The 16935-nt window shown below is 66.0% G+C and overlaps 3 protein-coding genes across 5 annotated transcripts; 1 reads left to right on the forward strand and 2 right to left on the reverse strand.

Annotated features, from left to right (window-relative positions):
* Positions 1 to 105: 105 nt before the first annotated feature.
* Positions 106 to 4684, reverse strand: AAMP (angio associated migratory cell protein). 2 transcript variants are annotated; one of them, XM_074911393.1, is made up of 11 exons: positions 4569 to 4684; positions 4074 to 4226; positions 3538 to 3657; positions 3242 to 3381; positions 2983 to 3127; positions 2756 to 2839; positions 2404 to 2519; positions 1910 to 2013; positions 1340 to 1430; positions 935 to 1089; positions 106 to 669 (listed from the first exon to the last, which is right to left on the reverse strand). In XM_074911393.1, the coding sequence occupies exons 1-11, from the start codon at positions 4654 to 4656 to the stop codon at positions 594 to 596; spliced, it is 1272 nt and encodes a 423-aa protein (XP_074767494.1). In that variant the 5' UTR covers positions 4657 to 4684; the 3' UTR covers positions 106 to 593. The 2 variants fall into 2 exon arrangements, with proteins under 2 accessions (XP_074767494.1, XP_074767493.1); XM_074911392.1 differs by having other exon boundaries at positions 2404 to 2561.
* Positions 4685 to 4926: 242 nt separating this feature from the next.
* PNKD (PNKD metallo-beta-lactamase domain containing) lies at positions 4927 to 16852 on the forward strand. 2 transcript variants are annotated; one of them, XM_074911394.1, is made up of 10 exons: positions 4927 to 4988; positions 5307 to 5508; positions 14095 to 14210; positions 14392 to 14504; positions 14758 to 14816; positions 14960 to 15052; positions 15306 to 15469; positions 15583 to 15669; positions 15769 to 15884; positions 16084 to 16852. In XM_074911394.1, the coding sequence occupies exons 1-10, from the start codon at positions 4961 to 4963 to the stop codon at positions 16255 to 16257; spliced, it is 1152 nt and encodes a 383-aa protein (XP_074767495.1). In that variant the 5' UTR covers positions 4927 to 4960; the 3' UTR covers positions 16258 to 16852. The 2 variants fall into 2 exon arrangements, with proteins under 2 accessions (XP_074767495.1, XP_074767496.1); XM_074911395.1 differs by lacking the exons at positions 4927 to 4988; positions 5307 to 5508 and adding an exon at positions 12737 to 12909.
* On the reverse strand, positions 6253 to 12325 carry TMBIM1 (transmembrane BAX inhibitor motif containing 1). The gene is made up of 12 exons (XM_074911396.1): positions 12222 to 12325; positions 8964 to 9226; positions 8781 to 8863; positions 8621 to 8685; positions 8432 to 8485; positions 8246 to 8296; positions 8070 to 8109; positions 7858 to 7895; positions 7550 to 7637; positions 7346 to 7441; positions 7023 to 7076; positions 6253 to 6924 (listed from the first exon to the last, which is right to left on the reverse strand). The coding sequence occupies exons 2-12, from the start codon at positions 9196 to 9198 to the stop codon at positions 6781 to 6783; spliced, it is 948 nt and encodes a 315-aa protein (XP_074767497.1). The 5' UTR covers positions 9199 to 9226; positions 12222 to 12325; the 3' UTR covers positions 6253 to 6780.
* Positions 16853 to 16935: the final 83 nt, after the last annotated feature.

Here is a 16935-nt window from a genome sequence, read left to right on the forward strand (position 1 = left end):
AATGCATGTGGCCTTGCCCTGGAAGGGGTAGTCAAAGTCAGAGGCACAAGGGAGATAATTACTGTATCCCACAGCAAATTAACTTCTGGTGATCTCTATCTTGGGGGCTGAAGTGGGAGTGAACAGCCTGTTGTGTTAGGGAATTCCTGGGCTGCATAGAACTGGATTCTCCTACACTCAGTTAGCAATCTGCACCCTTCCCTCCTACCCTGACCCCCTCATTCCCCTAACAGGGAGGGACAGGAGGGGGGTGGCTGCCTCCACCCAGACCAGCATAAACCCATCTGTCATTGATCCTCAGGCCAGGGTTGGATGTTGGGGAGATGCCTGAGGAGGGAGGGAGCACAGCTCCCCAGGTCCTCTTCCCCCCAACAAGCAGAGTGGATGGCATCCAGTTAAGTGAAATAATTTATATAATTAAAAGACATTTTCATACAAAACCCCAGGCTTGGCCCCCAGAGGGTGAGGGCAAAGCAGGGCAGGCTGGAAAATTACAAAGCACGCACTGGAGAAGGGTGGTGAAACCCATCTCCCTCCTCCCTCTGTACAAGAGCCAGGGGGCAGAGCCAGGACACCGTCCCTCAGCACCACTCCTAGCGATCAGGGCGCTGGACGCAGAAGACTTTGGCTTGGTGGTCGCCAGAGGTTGTTACCACAATGGAGGCATCCCTGGGGGGAGACAGGGCTCAGAGATGGGCCTGGGGGCTTTGGGTATCCCTCACCCAATGCCCCTGGCCCAGCTCTGATCTGCACTGCTCCCCCCTGAGACCCCCAACTCTCCACCTGGACCAGGGTCTGTCCCACGACCTTGGGTCCAGACCCCGGGGCACCCAAAAGAAAGGCAGCTCGTGATTTGAGTTCCTGAGGCTGGAGGCCCCTGTCGCCCCTGCTCCCTCCGCCCAGCAGAGAAGAGGTGTAGGGCTTCCCCCCTCACTTGTTGACAGCGAAGTCGAGGATTTCGGCCGAGTGCCCTCGGTACTCGCTGATCATCTTCCCCGAGCGGGCGTCCCAGAGCCGCACGGCCCCGTCCAGGCTGCAGGTGTACACCACGGCCGAGCTCTCTTCCCACAGCAACTGCACAATCCCTGACTGCGGCAGGGGAAGGCCACAGGGTGAGCACTGAGGACCCCCCCGAAAGTCTCAGCTCCCTCCACATGCCCCCCCCCCCCCCCCCCCTAAGTGTCAGCTGCCAGCCCCCAGGGCCCAGCTCTAGGACACATCCTCTGTGCAGGAACTGCAGCTGCCTTTGAGGAAGCCTGGGGGCCCAGGGAGAAGCACAAATTGGGAACTGGCCCCAGGAAAGCCCCAGGGCTCCACGGGAGAGGGGATAGGGTAGTACCTCATGTTGGCACTTATGCCTCAAGCTCTGTGTGGAGAGGTCATAGATAGCCAGCGTCCCATCCAGGTAGCCCACAGCAGCCAGTGGCATCCTGCAGGGGTGAACAGGTATTACAAAAGCCTGGGGGGAGCAGGGGTGGAAGCACGTGAAGGATCAAGGTTGAAGGCAAATTCTTTGCTGCGGGCTACAGCGTATCAAGAAAATGAGGGACATGAAACACCCCAGTCAGGAAACCCAACAGGACAGCGAGAGTCAGCAACCAGCCCAAGGTTCATGAGGGAGAAGACAACGTCCTGGCAGGAAAGATCCCCAGCAGCCATGTCTGGAGGGTATCCCAGCCAGAGTTGTCCATGAGGCTAGCCCAGAAACCCAACGCGTTGCAGGGATGACTGAGCAGCTGGTGTCCATTATCCTTTGTGTCACACCCACATGACCCAGGATCTCTACAGCCAGCTGGGGAGGATGGAGGCGAGAGGAACACAGCAGAACAAGCACAAGGGATGGAAATGGATCCATTTGTAACAACCCCTGTAAGATCTAGCACCAAAGAGGGGCTGTCCCCACACTCACACGTTGCAGAAGCCCAGTGACTCCACCGAGTTGGACTCTGCCTCCTCACCCTCACCGGCGGGGGCCTTGGGGGCCATGCTCTCCATCTTGAACACGCACACCACCTGGGGGGAGGGAGGCCGACTAGTCCCCGTGGGGAGGGGAAGGGGACCCCCAGTCACACCGAGGTCCCCTGCCTTACCCGGGATCGAGCCTTATATCCCCTGGACACTAAGGCCTGACCCCAAAACCTCAGCTCCTTGGAGTAAACAAGGAGGGGGGAACTTCCTTTTACCAGCCCAGCAGGACCACCCAGCTCCAGGTCCCACCGGTAGCTAGGAGGAAGCCGCTGTGTTGGCCAAGGGCGCCTCCTGCTGGTTGCTAGTGGCCACCACAGCCTGCTTGGGGCCAGAAGAGACCCAAACCACCCAGAGACACGGGCCTGGACCAGGACAGGGGCTTGGGAGGCTGGTCCCCCTGGGGTCCTGGCTCTGACCCCACCCACAGAGACCCACCTTGCCCGTGGCAGAGTTGACCAGCTTGGCGTGACAGTCCACAGAGCCCGTCATGATCAAACTGCCGTCTTGGTTGCTGGCCACACACGTCAAGGGGTCCTGGTGGCCATCCTGGCCTGAAGGGCGAGCAGGAGAGGCATGAGCTCCATGTGTCCTCCCTGTGGAGACCTGCTGGGCCTCGAAACCCACCCCCCTGCAGCCTCTACCTTGGCCAGCTCTGCCAGCACCCAGGGGCATGGAGCAGGCCCTGGCCTTAGAGGGTGCCACCTCTCCACCTGCACAGAGGTCAGAGCCCACTGGAAGGGGCGGTTGCCCAGCTAGGGAGCCCCCCAAGTGATTAACCTTTTCCTACCTTTCAGGACATGCAGCGAGGTTCCCTGCTTCAGGTCCCAGATGCGCATGGTCCCATCCTCGTACCCCACCACCGCTCGCTTTCCTGGGTGAGACAGGGCCGAGCGGATAAAGCCAGAGCTCCCCTCGTTCCTCCACCTCCCACTCAGCACAAACTGGCAGAAGCAGGAGAGCAGATGGGGGCAGCAGGATCTGTCGCTGGTGACATTCTCAACCCCAAAGTCTCACCATCAGGCAGAATCCTGCCACACGTGGCTGGACACGCGGGGCCCTGGAAGGTTTTGCAGTCTCCACTGGGGATCTTCCACATCCAGGAGTTGCCATCAGCTGTGCCCGCCAGAAGGACATGGGCTTGAGGGTGCCACTCCATCCACTGGGCAGAGAGGGACAGGCAGCGTCACAGGGATGCTGCCACTCCCTGCCACCCAGCTGAGTCCCGGCTGCTGGCCCACCATCTCCCCACAGCACCAGGGGTCCCGCCACTCACCTCCAAGTCCCCCACCTCGAAGGACCACACTTCTTCCTTGGTGTCCACCCGCCACACTTTGATAAGCCCAGACATGTCACCCGTGGCCACAAACACGGAATCATGACTGAAGCCAGCACATGTGACCGAATCCTTGTGTCCTAGAGGTGTCAGGGAATAAAGACTGCTCAGACCAAGCTATGGAGGACAGTCAGGAGCCCAGCTCCAGCAAAGCATAAGCTGGGGAACAGCATGTCCAGAGAGATGTGGCTGAGAGGGGACACAGCCACTTACTTGGACAGCCTTGAGCACCTCACCTGAGCATTCAAACAGGAGCTCTCCGTCACTCACACGCCACACAAAGGCCTTGTCATCTTCCCCGCCTGTCACTGCCAACGTGTTGGTCTTGGGGTCGAGGCTCACACAGAAAACAGAAGCTTCACAGAAGAGTAAAGAGAGGCTACATGGCTCGGACACCACTCACACCCCAGCTGATGCTCCCAGGGGATCCAAACCCCACACAGCACTCAGTCTGGGCAGGATGTCAGTGAGCTGAATTCCCGACCCAAACCAGTGAGAATCCATTCTTTCCATGGGGAAAGAGCAGCACAGGCTGTCTGCTGGGCTCAGGGTGAGCTGCCCTGGTAGGAGGCTCAAAGGGCTTCTCTACCTGAGTATAAGGTAGAAACGATGCCAGCCCAAGGCACCCCTGAGTCGTGATGGCTGTCACAGGGACGGCTGAGAGATGGCAGCCTTGTAAGGACCCGCTGCACCCCGTCACTCTGGGAAAAGCCTGGGTGGGAGCAGGCCCTGATGGGGACTCCAGCTGCTGCTGCCCGTGCCCACCGCTCACCCGAGTGGAGGGAGAACGTGACCTCGCTGTCGTCCTGCGCCTCCATGCCATCCTCCACCCCCTCGTCGTCCTCTGTCTCCCAAGCCTCAGCGTCGGGCTCTTCCGCCCCCTCGTCGTCAAAGTCCACGTCCTCCATCTCATCAGCCAGGTCATCTGCAGAGGGCGAAGGTCAGGACGCGGCCCGCCGCCTGCCGGGCTCGGCCCTTCCAGAGCAGGCGGCTGCGGGCACGGGGGGACCTCGGGGGTCCCCCGGGGACGGGGCAGCGGGAGGGATGCGCGATCCCGAGGCCGGCGCGGCCTGGAGACCCGAAGCAGAGGAGCCGCAAAGGAGCGGGACGCGACGCGGGGAAGAGGCCACGCGCCCGGGGAAAACGGGCCGGGACCCGCGGCCGGGCCTGGCGCTGGGGCGGGGCCGGAGCGGGCCCGGTGCCCCGGCGGGAGGCCGGAGCCCCCGCAGGCCCTGCTCAGTGCGCGGCGCGGGGCGCCCCGTCTCACCCGGCCCGGGCGGGCCCAGCTCCACCACCTCGATGATCTCCTCGTCGCCATGGAAGCCCAGCGCCCCCGGGCCCTCGGCGGGCTCCATGCCGGCCTGCCCGCGCGCCCCCCCCCGCCGCCGCCGCCGCTTCCGCCGCTGCTTCCGCCGCTGGCCCCGCCCCAGCCAATCCCCACCCGCCACCCTCCCGCCTCAGCCAACCACGACTCGCGTCCTCACCCGGACCCCGCCCTTTCCGCCATCGGGGCGGGCAGACCCCGCCCCCCGCGCAGTGCGTTCTGGGAGCTGTAGTTTTTCGAGCGCAGCGGGGCAGCGCCGCCCCCCGGCAGCCCGCGCGCGGTGGACTGCAGCTCCCGGCATGCAGCGGGGCTGCCGCACACCGGCACGGCCCACCATGGCGGCGGCGCTCAGCGGACTGCGGGGTAACGGCGGGCGGGTGGAGGGGGCGGCCCCGGGGCGGGGGGACCGGCAGCGTCCCGCCACCACCCTCGCCGCACGGTCCCGCGGCCTCCGACACCTCCCCCCGCCGCTCCCCGGGACGCCCCAAGCCCGCAGGGCCCCGCCCGGCTGAGGAGGGGTCGTAGAGCCACGCCCTTGGCGCGCTTGACCACGCCCCGGATCGTTCAGGCCACGCCCCCCAAGCCCCCGCCGGGGCAGAGGCAGGGGCGGGGGTAAGGGCGGGGGTAAGGGCAGAGGCTTCCGGCAGCTCGGGCCCCACCCTAACACCTCTCTCCCCGCAGGGCTGCTGGCGGCAGCGCGTCCCGCCAGGCCCCGGGGGCGACCGGCCCTGCCGGGCACAAGGTTCCTCGGGCAGAGCTGCCGCCGGCCGGCGGGGCCACGGGCGGGCCCGGAGCCCGGCAGCAGGGGGCTCCCCGAGGGGGTGGAGTACATCCCCACGCGCAAGAAGGGCAAGAACCCGATGAAGCCGGTGGGGGTGGCCTGGTGAGTGGCTCAGGCGGTGGGAGAGACTCGGCACCCGGGAGCTCCGCTGCTCTGCGGGGCCCGGCGTGGGATGGGGTGGCCTGGGGGGCTGCAGCACTCAGCGGAGGGGTGTCTGTGCCACCCGAGGGTGGCACAGGGCCCTTGTTTCCCCACCAGCTCTCTCCATGTCCTGCCCACCGGCTGTCCTGCAGGGCCATCGGATTGCCCTGTGGCATCATCTTCTTCCTCCTGGCCAAGCGGCAAGTGGACAAAAACCGTCTGGAGCAGCTCAAAATCCGCCGAAAGATGATGGAAGCCAACCAGGGCGAGTATGAGACGGAGCGATATGAGAGGGTGTTCAAGCGGGCATAGCTGGGCCTCCCCCTGCCTGGCACCCCACGTGGCACCTTGAAGGGACTGGCTGACGTGGGACATGCAGCACTGGCACCTGCCCTCCCCATCCAGACCGTGGGGTGGCCATGGGGCTGCATAAGGACAAATAAACCTCATCCCTGGTGAGTGGAACAGCTTGGTGCCATGGCGGTTGTTCCCTCAGTGCTCAGCCCCAGGCTCTGCCTGCCCCCGCAGCGGGGGGAGGCCCAGCTGCTCTGCAGCCAGGGAATCTGCTTACAGGGGTGGAGGAGTACAGGCAGGGGAGGGAGGCCAGGCCTAGAGCAGCTCGACCTTGTTTTTTCCACCCCAAAGCCCACTGAAGCTGCCAACAGGTTTTTTGTGGGAGTCGCCACACCAGTAAGACTAGGACCGTCTGGAAAATTAAAGTGTTTTATTTAGCAAGTGCAACTTTGCCCACTCTGTGGCTGCAGGGCCTCTGCGACATGAGCTCTGCCACAAGTCCTGCCACGGGGGTCCCAGCTGCCCCCTGCCCACACCAGGCACTGCCACAGCTCAGGGAGGGGGCACGGCTGGAGCCGCGCTTAAGGCACCAAGTGAATGACACCAACCAGCCTCTGCCAAAAAAATCCCAACACGATCCCAGCGGCTGCTGCCAGCTCCCCGTGCCCAGGCAGGACCGTGGCACTCCGCTGCCAGCCCGGCACCACTGGCACAGCCTCAGCAAGCGGTGCCGAGGTCAAGCACTGCCTAAACACTGGCAGGCGGTCCCCCCACCACCCTTGGAGGTTTGTCAGGGGGTGATCAAGGGAAGCCTTTTCCTTAGCAGCCTAGGGGTAGGGATGCCAAAGCATTAGGAGTCGTGGTAAGTGGCCATATCCTGTACAGAGGCCAGAAGAGGGGGTGAGGGGCATCAAGAAGGGGAGAGGAGGGTTCCCAGGGCTAATCCCGGCCCACAATCTGTAGGATGAAGGTGAAGATATAGACGATGTCGGTGTAGATGGTGAGGGCACCATAGACATACTCCTCAGGGCTCAGTGTGTTCTTCCTGTTCCCCAGCACAAGTTGGGTGTCATAGGCGAGGAACTGGGGGGGCAGAAGGTGTCAGGCAGGAACACAGTGGGGGTTCCCCCCTCCCAGTTCCTCTGCCTGATCCCCTCTGCCCAGCCCAGCCATCAACTCACCAGAGTGAAGGCGATGGCGCCGATGGCTGCATACAGCATGTGGAGCCAGGGGACCTGCACGGGGAAGGGGACACAGGCAGGGTGAGCCAGGGTGCTGCAGGCAGCGGGCAAGGCAGGGCAGGTCCTGCCCGCACCTGGCTCCTGAGGAGATGCTGCTGATGCTGACGCCAGCTGACGCACCCTCTCCCTGCGGGCAAGCTGCCTCTGCCATGGCTGGCACCACACCCTGCTTCTCAGGAATGGGGACCACCCAAACCCCCCAGCCCGTGCCAGCCCTGGAGACACCCTTGGCACCCCACAGCCCCTCTGTTTCCCTCACTCACGTATTTGAAGGAGAGGACGATGGCGGTGACAATCCCGGTCACCATGACCACGATGCCCAGCACACAGAAGAGCCCCGGACATGATGTAAAATCAACCTGCCAGGGGGAAAAAAAACATGTCATGGGAGCCTGGGCTGTCCCCACCACCTGGCTCCCCGCACCTGACCCCCCCCAGGGCACGACAGGGCACATCCCCCTCCTTGCCTTGGTCTGGAAGCAGAAGATGGTGACAATGATGGCCACGATGGCAGTGATGAGCATGGCGATCAGGACAGCGTTAGTCCGGTACATGCTGTGGACCAAGGGGACACCAGAGTCACCCCATGCTTTGGGGTGCCAGGGGGGTGTTGGTGACTCCCCACAGCCCTGATCCTTCACAGGGACCCCACTGTCCCTGAGCCCAGGGGACCAGGGTGTCCCCAGGCTCCTGGCAGCCTCTCATTTGAGCTGGCCACACAGTGGAGGACAGGAGGGACCCCAGCTCCTGTCACCACGGGTTCCCTGGGGCATACCTGGCGATCGTTCCTGTCATCAGCCCCATGGCGAGCGTCTGTGGGAGAGAAGGGTGAGCTTAGCGGGATGAGCAGCACCATGGGGGGCAGCAGTTCCCAGCTGCCTCCCGCCTGCCCAGATGTCCCCCTACCCCTCCCAGCCCTCCTGGGGAGCTGGGGTGCCATGGGGACACCCCTACCCCCCCGCCCCCCGCTAGCCTCAGCCCACTCACGAAGATGCTCAGCAGGATGATGTTCCAGGGAAAGCGTCTCCTGGGGACGAAATGGGAAGAGAGATGAGCTGGTGACAGCGGCCATGTCATGTCCCCTTGGTCCCCAACCCCCAGGGGCAGCCTCAGGCAGGGCCCCTGCTCCTGATGACCTGGAGACCCCCTCACCAGCGACTCACCGGGGACCCTGGCAGCAAGCCAGCACCAAGTAGGTCACCAGGAACACGGCGCTGCAGAGAAAGACAGCGGGTGTCAGCCCTGCGACCCCCCCACCATGACCCCCCGGGCTGGGAGTCTGAAACTGTGGGGTGCCCAGCTGCCAGAGGGCACCTGGGAGGGCGCAAGCCAGCGGACCCCCTACTCACTATGAGGCGTAGTAGATGGCAACGTTCCTCTGGACGAAGGAGCGGACAGGGGAGCTGTGGGACAGGAGAGACGAGCGTGAGGGAGGGGCAACAGCAACTACTGTCCCTGCAGGACCACCCCCAGGGGACACAGGGCCAGACTCCCCCCAGCCTTTTCCAGGCAAGGCTAAGGAGGGACCTTCCACTTACACAAAGGTGAACACAGAGATTATCCCCACCGTCACCAGCAGCTGCAGAGAGATGATGGCGTAGACCTGCGAGAGACACGAGGAGGGGTATCAGCAGCCGGCCCCCACCCCAGCGTGTCCCCCCCTACCCTGATGGGTGCCCCTGGCCTCCTAGGACTTGCCTTGCGGATGAAGGTGTGCCGGACTTTCCTGTCGTCCCAGTCAACTGATTGGAAGGGGGAGCCGTCCCCAATGCCATCGTCACCTGCAGCAGGGGACACCCCTCAGCACCAGGGTAGGCTGTGCAGCCTTGGTTCTTGTTTCTAGTGTCCCCTCCAGAAAAAAACCGAAGTGCCCCCACTTACCAAACCGAATAGGCATGGTGGGCATGGCCATCCCCGGCTGGGGGTACCCTCCTGCTGCTGGGTACCCCCCTGGCTGCGCGTATCCCCCTGGCTGCACGTATCCCCCTGCTGCAGGGTATCCCCCAGGCTGTGGGTACCCCCCAGCATAGTGGGGGGGCTGGGGGTACCCCCCTGGGGGTGGAGGGTAGAGGGGGTTCTTGTCGTCATAGGGTGGGGGTGCGCTGGGCTGTGCCATGCCGGCTCCCTGTGTCTCCCGCAGCCACCTGGAGGGGACAGAAGATGGGGGGGTGTTAGCGCAGGTCCCCCCCTCCCCAGGAAGGACGTGTCCCCGGCAAGCAGAGCCGCAGGTGCGGGGACACAGGGGACAGTGGAGCCACAAAACCTCCTCCTCCCACTTTAATAGCGGCTTCTAATTAATAAGGACGAGCTGGCCTCAATGCCAGAGGGTCAACGAGAGGCAAGGGACGTCCCTTGGCCAGGGCCACCTGCATTCTTGTGCCCTGAGTCCCCGGGGCCTGCGTCAGTGGCCAGCCACAGGCAGGGCACAGCCACGCGCTGACTCAAGCCACAGCAGGGACGTGGCCTCTGGAGCCCACCCTGCCATTGCCGGGGGGGTGGGCAGGGAGCACACACACACAACCCCCCCCCTCTGTGCCCTGGCTGGTATCCAGCTCCTGGTGGCACCGCCCTGGGGGCAAATGGCATCACCCTGCCCGCTGCCTGGCATGGAAACACAGGGCCTGATCCTGATCACATCCTTGTAGACCCCACTGCCCCCCTCCCCCCAATTTTGGGGGTGCCCCCCACCTGGCAGCCCAGGGGGTCACGCAGGGCCTCCAGAACTCCTGAGTTCCCCCCAGGGATTTATAGGGACAAGTGCCACTTGTATCACCTCGAAGGGAGGCAGATGTGTCCCCAGGGAGGGGAGCCAGGATCCCCCCTGTGGCTGAGCTCCCCTCCCTGGCCACGCCAGGCCCCCTCACAGAGCCCCCGGCAGTCGCAAGCAGCCAGCCTGGGCCCAGGGCCAGCTGCTGGACTTGGCCCCAGGAGGAGGAGAAGGAGAAGGAGGAGGAGGAGGCGGAGGAGGACGGCAGGATCTCCAAGGCCAGGAAAACAATGGCACTGCCAGGAGCCGGTGCCAGGCCTTTACACGCCTGCCACCCCCCCAGCGCTGGCACCGGGTGACTCCCACCCCGAGGTGCAGGCAGGTGCCAAGACCCCCCACATTCCCCCTGCCTGCAGCTGTGACGTGACCCTAGAACTGTCCCTGGGAAGGGACCAGGATCTCACCCCAACTGAGATGAGGCTGGGAGGGGACCGGCAGCTTCCTTCAACATGACGCCAGCGCTTCCAGCAGCCGGGCTGGGCGGGCAGGGGTGCTGCGGGGGGCACACCCGGGCCAGCCATGACGGGCCAGGGCAAGCAGCTCAATGTCCATCCTTCCATCCCTCTCACCATCCGTCTGTCCCAGCCGCGGCAGAACTGCCACGGCCACGCCACCCTTCGCCATTGATGACGGTGGTGCTAAAAATAACCAGTGTGGCAATGACCACCTGGCTGGGAAGTTTCACTTTCACTGTTCTGCCGTTTCCCAAAAAATACCCAGTGCCCCCTGGCACTGCCTCATCTGCGGGGCCAGGGAAGGGCCCAAAATAGGAGCCTGACCCCAGGAAAACAAACCCCTGGAACTGGCACCAACTTAGGGGGGACCAGAGTCCCCAAAAGGGAACCCAGGCATCTGGGGAAAGCGGGGTGAATCCGGCCGGCACATGGTCATCGGGGGGTCCCATCCTGTGCCCATGGCAAGAGTCCACTGGCTGCCCCAGCCCCCCCGTCCCCACCCCAGTGGGGTAGCCTCAAGAACAGGGAAGGAACCAGCTTGACGGGTCCCTGCGCCGCACCCCGGGAGGCAGGTAGCACCCTGCACCCGCCCCAGGTCGCAACACAGCGAGGCCCTGAAACCAGAAGTCACCAGCCACAGGGCCACCCAGGACAGCTCGGTGGCCCCAGCATGACGTGACTTCCCCAGGGACGGGTCACCGTGACTCAGCACAGATAAGGCGCACATGGTGGGGACCTGGGACGCGGGTGGCTGTCACCCCCAGCTCCGCCCCAAGGGTGGCACTGGGCAACGTCCCGGTCAGCTGCTCCAGAGGCTCAGGCCTCTGCCACCAGTTCCACAGGGACCCTGGGGTGCCAAGGGCCACCATGGGGGGAGGACCAGGGTTTGGGGTGAGGCCCCGCTTTCCCCACGGCTCCCTGTGATGAGGCTGCCTGGGAAAGCATGTGACTTCCCAGAGGAGCCTGGAAGCTCCCACCAGTATGGCAGGGCTTGGTATGGCACAGCACAGCCTGGTACCGCACAGCACGGCTCGGCACGGCACGGCTCAGCATGGCACAGCCTGGCACGGCACGGCACGGCACAGCCTGGTACAGCACAACACAACTGAGCCTGGCGCAGCGCGGGGTCAGTGCAGCCCACCCAGGCTGGGTTCCCCCACTGCCCTCCCAGTGCCAGTCACACAAGACACGAGTTTGCAAGACCTCAGCACTGCTGCCACCTCTCTGCTCCCCCCCTCGAGCCCCTCCCCGTGGGCAGGGACGTGTGACTGAGGTGCTCTCCTGTGCCCAAGCCCAGGCATCCCCACGCACCCCCCAACGGTGCCACCCCACACCCTTCTGGGCACAGACCCCTGCCCTCACTTCCTGAGACACCCCAGGACCTTGGGGACACCCTCCACAGCACAACGGACAGTGACCCCACGCCGCGCTCCAATTACCCCCCCACGCGATCCTGCGGGGTCCAAAAAACAGCACCAGCCCTACAGCAGGGTCCCGCCCGTGGGCGTCCTGTCCCCCCACGGGACCCCATTCTGCCCCCACTACCTACGCCGCGCTGAACCTCGACCCGAAGTGCCCCCCCACCCGCTCCGGGGATGGGGGTGCGGCGGGGGGAGGGGTGGGGGGAAGGTCGTAACGCGTCCTCGCGGTTCGGGGACCGGCCTCCCACCCTCCGGGACGCTCGGTCCGGCGCTGGGACACCCCCCCGCCGGCTGTGACACCAGAGGGGGCCGGGACGGGGGGGGGGGGGGGGGGGGGGGGGGGGAGAGGGCATCGGGGCGGGTGGGTAGTGGGGGGAACAGGGGGACCGCCGGGCGGGGGAGGCCGGGTGGGTGTCTACGCGCCCCACCCGCGTCAGTGGCCCAGGCGGGAACCGGGAGCGGCGGGGGGGTGCGCGGCGGGGCCGGGCCGCCCTACCTGCTGCGCGCTGCTCCGCCGGGCTGTGGCCGCGACCAGCCGGGACGGGGCGGCCGGGGCGGGGGAAGGCACCGCCCGCCCGCCCGCTGCGCCGCCCCGCGGCGGCTCCGCGCCGCTGCGCCCCGGGGGGGGCCGGGTGATCCGCGGGGGGGGCTGCGCTCCCCCGCCTGTTGCTCCCCGGGAATGACTCCCCCGACCCCCCTCCCGCCGAACGGGGCCCCAGCCGCCCCCCCGCCCCTCCGGGCCCCCTCTCTCGCAGACACTGACGTCACTCAGGGACCCCCCTTCCCCGGGCAGTGATGTCAGCTGCGGGGACACCCTTTGCGGCGGGGGGGAAATCCCCTCCTCTCCGCCGGTGACGCGGTCGGGGGGGGGTGCGCGTGTCCGCCCCCCCGCCGCGCCGCCCGGTCCCGCGGCGGTGACGCGCCGTGGCCAGCAGGGGGCGCGCCGGGGCGGGGCGGGGCGGCGGCGTGACGCGCGGGGCGGGGCGCGGGGGGCGGGGCCGTGGCGGCGGCATGGCCGCGGGGCGCGGGGGGCGGCGCCCGGGGCATGGCGGGGTCGCGCTGCGGGCGGCGGCGGCGGCCGGTGCCCGCGGGCTGTGGGCCGCCTGCCTGCCCCTCCGCCGCTTCGCCCGCCGCGCCGCCGCCGCCCTCATGGCCCTCGCCGGCCCGTTGCTGTTCCGCGTGGGGTGAGTGTCCGCCGCTCCGGTGCCCCCCGCCGGGAGGGAGCCGCCGCCGCCCGCCTTTGTTCTGCCTCCGGGAGGAAGGGCCCGTCCTCCCCGGCTTGTGCGGAGCCCCCACGGGGCAGGGCCGGGGGCATTTGGGGGTGCTCCGGCCCCGCTGGCACGGAGAGGCCGGGCTGGGGCTGGGGGGTTTCAGCCCTCCGCGGGTGCTCGGCCTGCCCGGGCTGGGGGGGCGGGGGCAGGCGGGGGCAGCTCGGCTACCGAGGGGGTCTCGCAGGGTCGGGAATCAGCCACCGGCTCCCCCAGCACGGTGACGGTCACCCCCGCGTCTGACACCCTCCCCCCCCCCCCCCCCCCCCCTCGGGCTCCTTCCCTCGGGTCTAACCATTGACCCAGCCCGGTGCCCCGGCCGTGGCCCTGCTGCCCGGTGCTGACGGGAGCCCCCGCTCCCCGGCTTCGGGCTCCCAACCCCCAAGGTGCGGGGGCCCCCGGAGATCCCTCCCCGGTGTCCCTGCCGGTCCCAGTGCAGAGGATGACCCCGTCCAGGGGATGCCCTTGACCCGGGGATGGGCTTTGCAGGTCGGGGCTTTGCACGTCCTCCACGGCACCGGTCCCCGTCCCCAGCCCTGCAAAGCTGATGTATAAATGCCCCCCCCCACCTCGAGCACCCTAGTCTACGTCTGTTACACCCCTGCGTGGCACACGCCGTGGGGTCGTTTCTCGCTTCCCTTTTCCTCGACCAGTTCTGCTCCCGCTTCCCTCTTCCCTGGGCCATGACACCCAGGACAGGCCCCTGGAGCGGGGTCAGCCCTGGGCATGGCCCCCCCCGGGCTGGGGGGTGGGGGGGAAACACCGCAGGGACACCCGGCAGCCAGAGTGCTGCTGCAGGTAAAGCCCTTCCCGGTGAGCAGAGCCCTCCTGGACAGGCGTATGGACCGATGGACGCCCCCACAGTGATGCCTCCCCCGCCCCAGCCCTTGCTGCTTGGAGCATCTGTGGGGACTTGCCTGGGGAACCGATTCTGCCCTCGCTGCAGATCTGGGTGGGGAGGCACCTCCAGCCCCCATGCGTGGGAAAGTGACCCTGTATATGTCCCCCGGGGGTGGTCCGAGCCCTGGCAGCAGCCCCTTCCCCAAGTGGGCTCCCTGGGGGGGCTGGAGGTTAACAGCGGGGGGTGTCTGCCCTCCCCAGGTACAGCCTGTACGCCCGCACGCGGCTGGGCTACCTCTTCTACCAGCGGCAGGTGAAGAAGGCCCGGGAGCGGTACCCGCACGGCCACTCCGCGCCCCAGCCCTGCCGCTTCCCCGGTAAGTCCTGGCGAGTCGTGTGTGTCCCCCACGCTGGCACTTGCTGGGGAGGGGTTGCCATTGCCAAATTGCCCAAAGTATGTTTAACAGAGTTTGATTTAAGAGGTGGGGAGTTTGGCTTGGCCCCCACCCTTTCCTGGCCCGCGGGCTCGTGCCCTAATGTATGTCTGTGCCCCTCCAGGGGTAAAAATCCTGCCCATTCCCGTGCTCTCCAACAACTATAGCTACCTGGTCATCGACACTGGCTCCGGTCAGGCGGCCGTCATTGACCCCTCCGACCCCCTGGCTGTGCAGGTGAGACCCCCACATCCCCCTGGCCCAGTGCTCAGGTGTCCCTGGGTGAGGGGGTGGTATGTCTCTGGCTTTTGGGGAGGGGGGGGGGGAGGAAATCTACCCCTAATCTGCAGCCCTTAGTGCCTGGGGCAAGGTTGGAGGGCAGCAGGGCTCATCCAACACCTGAGGAGTTGGGGGGTGGGTTTAGGGGGAAACTGGTACTTGGTGTCTGTGTCTCGCCACATCTCTCTGTCTTCATCCCCCTCATTCCCAGGCTGCCATTGAAGAAGAGGGGGTGATGCTGGAGGCCATATTCTGCACCCACAAACACTGGTAAGGGGCCAGAGGGGGCCCTCGGGGGCTCAGTGGCTGCCATGGAGGGTGTCCCAGCTGAGGTGACCCCCAGCCCTACGCCATGTGGGGTGGGGTTATGGGAGGGGACACACATTTAGGGGCGCTGACCTCCCTGTCTGCAGGGACCACAGCGGGGGGAACGCGGCACTTCACCAGCGGCACAGCTCCTGCAAGGTGTACGGCAGCGCCCTCGATGCCATCCCGGAGCTCACCAAGTAAGTCCTGCACCCTACATCCCACCCAGCACGCCTGTACATTTTGGGGGGGAAAATGCTTCACCCCAGTCACCACTGTCTGCTCCACCCACCCACCAGTTCCTCCCCCAAGTACCACATTGCCCACACCATGGGCAGAGACCCAGCGTGCTCATGACGCTGGTGCACTGGGGAAGGGTTGCGTGGGGAGGTGGGTGTTTTAAGGTGCTGGGAGTGGGGGCACTTTGACGGTGCACCCCTATGCCTGGCGCAGCTCGCTTGAGGACAGGGAGAAGGTGAGCGTGGGCTGCCTGACCTTTGAGGCGTTCGCCACGCCCGGCCACACTGTGGGCCATATGGTGTACGTGCTGGATGGGGGGCCCTTCGGTGGCCCCCCCTGCCTCTTCTCTGGGGACCTCCTCTTCCTTGCTGGCTGCGGTGAGTGCACCCAACCCTGGACCTGTGTGGCTGGGGAGGGTGTCCCACCCTGGGAAGGGCTTGGGGGAACCCCCCAATCCCTCTCCGTGACAGGCGGTTGCATGGGGCTTCAGGCAGGCTGTTTGAGGGCTCCCCCGAGACCATGCTCGCCTCCCTGGACATGGCTGTGGGCTTGGGCGAGGACACGCTGCTGTGGCCAGGTGAGTGTCCCCAACAGCGGGGCAGAGCTGCAGACATCCCCCCTATTCCCTGCTGGGGAGCCAGACAAGGGTGATCCTAAGGGGTACGGGGGTCTGCAGGCCATGAGTACGCACTGGAGTGCCTGACCTTCGCCAGCCTCCTGGAGCTGGACAACCCCGCGCTGGAGCAGAAGCTGCAGTGGGTGATGCAGCAGCGCCAGGAGAAGAGGAGCACGGTGAGGCCAGGGGGGTCCGCTGGCTGCAGCTCCCCCCCCCCCCACCAGCCCCTTGCAGGGTTCCCCATCCTTCGGTGGGGATGTTGCCCCTGACACCCTCTTGCATGGCGGGTGCCAGAGGGGAAGGGGGTGCTGGGGGTTCCAGCTCCCTGCCAGAGGGGCTGCCTCTGGCGGGGGGGCTGATCGGCTGCCCCCACAGTGCCCCTCCACGCTGGGGGAGGAGCAGAGCTACAACCCCTTCCTGCGGACCCACCGGCCGGAGCTGCAGGCAGCGCTGGGGCTGCGGCGGGACGGGGGGGAGCACCCTGACGCCTTCCGTGCCCGTGTCCTGAAGGAGGTGCGGAGGCGCAAGGACCTCTACAAAGCCACCTAGACCCCCACCCCTTCCCGGACACACACCCCCCTTTCCATGGGACTGGGTGCTGCTCGGGCAATGGGGGCGTTTGTTTTGCTGTGAATCTCCCTCCTGGGGTGTAGGTTGGGGGGGGTGTAAGAGGGGGACACCCCCCCACCCCCATGTAGGCACCCCATAAGTGATCCCTGCCTTTGCTCCCCTAGACATGGGGGTCACCAGCTGTCATGTAGAAACACCTCAATCCCCTTTCTGGGGGTCTCTAGCCCCCCACCCCACTGCTGGGGCTGTAGGGACAGCACCAAGGGCTTTTCCTACCCCCTCCTCCCCCATTTTTCTGGGACACCCCAATTCCCCCCTCCAGCACTCAGGGAGCCCCCCCTTCCCCTGGCAGCCCCCAGTGCTGTGCATATCCTTTGGGGGGAGGGCTGGGATGGAGCCAGCAAGGGGGCGTGGTGGGGGCAGCACTGTCTCCAGGCAAGGGGCTCTTCTCCAACACCCCATGCTTGGTGCTGGAGCCCCCCCTGCACATGCACACACTGAGATGGGACCTTGGGGGGGTGCTGCTGTACTGGGGACTGGATCCCCCACCCGAATGTCCCGAATTAAAAGGCTAGATCGGATTTGTACCTGTTTGGCCTTTTTCATCTGCGGCCGGTCCCCCCCTCCCTTCCCCCGGTGAAACCCCGTAAGAGGTCG

Source organism: Athene noctua, chromosome 7, assembly GCF_965140245.1.
Source record: "Athene noctua chromosome 7, bAthNoc1.hap1.1, whole genome shotgun sequence".
Taxonomy (NCBI): domain Eukaryota; kingdom Metazoa; phylum Chordata; class Aves; order Strigiformes; family Strigidae; genus Athene; species Athene noctua.

What these genes read in the sequence shown, in the direction of transcription:
- TMBIM1 (XM_074911396.1), bottom strand. Translation starts at nt 9,198, where the DNA reads ATGGCACAGCCCAGCGCACCCCCACCCTATGACGACAAGAACCCCCTC. An exon ending in TCATCCTGCTGAGCATCTTC is followed by an intron (nt 7,896 to 8,069) that starts GTGAGTGGGCTG and finishes TCTCTCCCACAG; the next exon opens with ACGCTCGCCATGGGGCTGAT. An exon ending in TCGTCCTCTCCTTCAAATAC is followed by an intron (nt 7,077 to 7,345) that starts GTGAGTGAGGGA and finishes TTCCCCGTGCAG; the next exon opens with GTCCCCTGGCTCCACATGCT.
- AAMP (XM_074911392.1), bottom strand. Translation starts at nt 4,656, where the DNA reads ATGGAGCCCGCCGAGGGCCCGGGGGCGCTGGGCTTCCATGGCGACGAG. An exon ending in GCTCCTGTTTGAATGCTCAG is followed by an intron (nt 3,382 to 3,537) that starts GTGAGGTGCTCA and finishes TGACACCTCTAG; the next exon opens with GACACAAGGATTCGGTCACA. An exon ending in TCGAGGTGGGGGACTTGGAG is followed by an intron (nt 3,128 to 3,241) that starts GTGAGTGGCGGG and finishes CTCTCTGCCCAG; the next exon opens with TGGATGGAGTGGCACCCTCA.
- PNKD (XM_074911394.1), top strand. Translation starts at nt 4,961, where the DNA reads ATGGCGGCGGCGCTCAGCGGACTGCGGG. An exon ending in GGCGCTCAGCGGACTGCGGG is followed by an intron (nt 4,989 to 5,306) that starts GTAACGGCGGGC and finishes CTCTCCCCGCAG; the next exon opens with GGCTGCTGGCGGCAGCGCGT. An exon ending in GCCAGGAGAAGAGGAGCACG is followed by an intron (nt 15,885 to 16,083) that starts GTGAGGCCAGGG and finishes CTGCCCCCACAG; the next exon opens with TGCCCCTCCACGCTGGGGGA.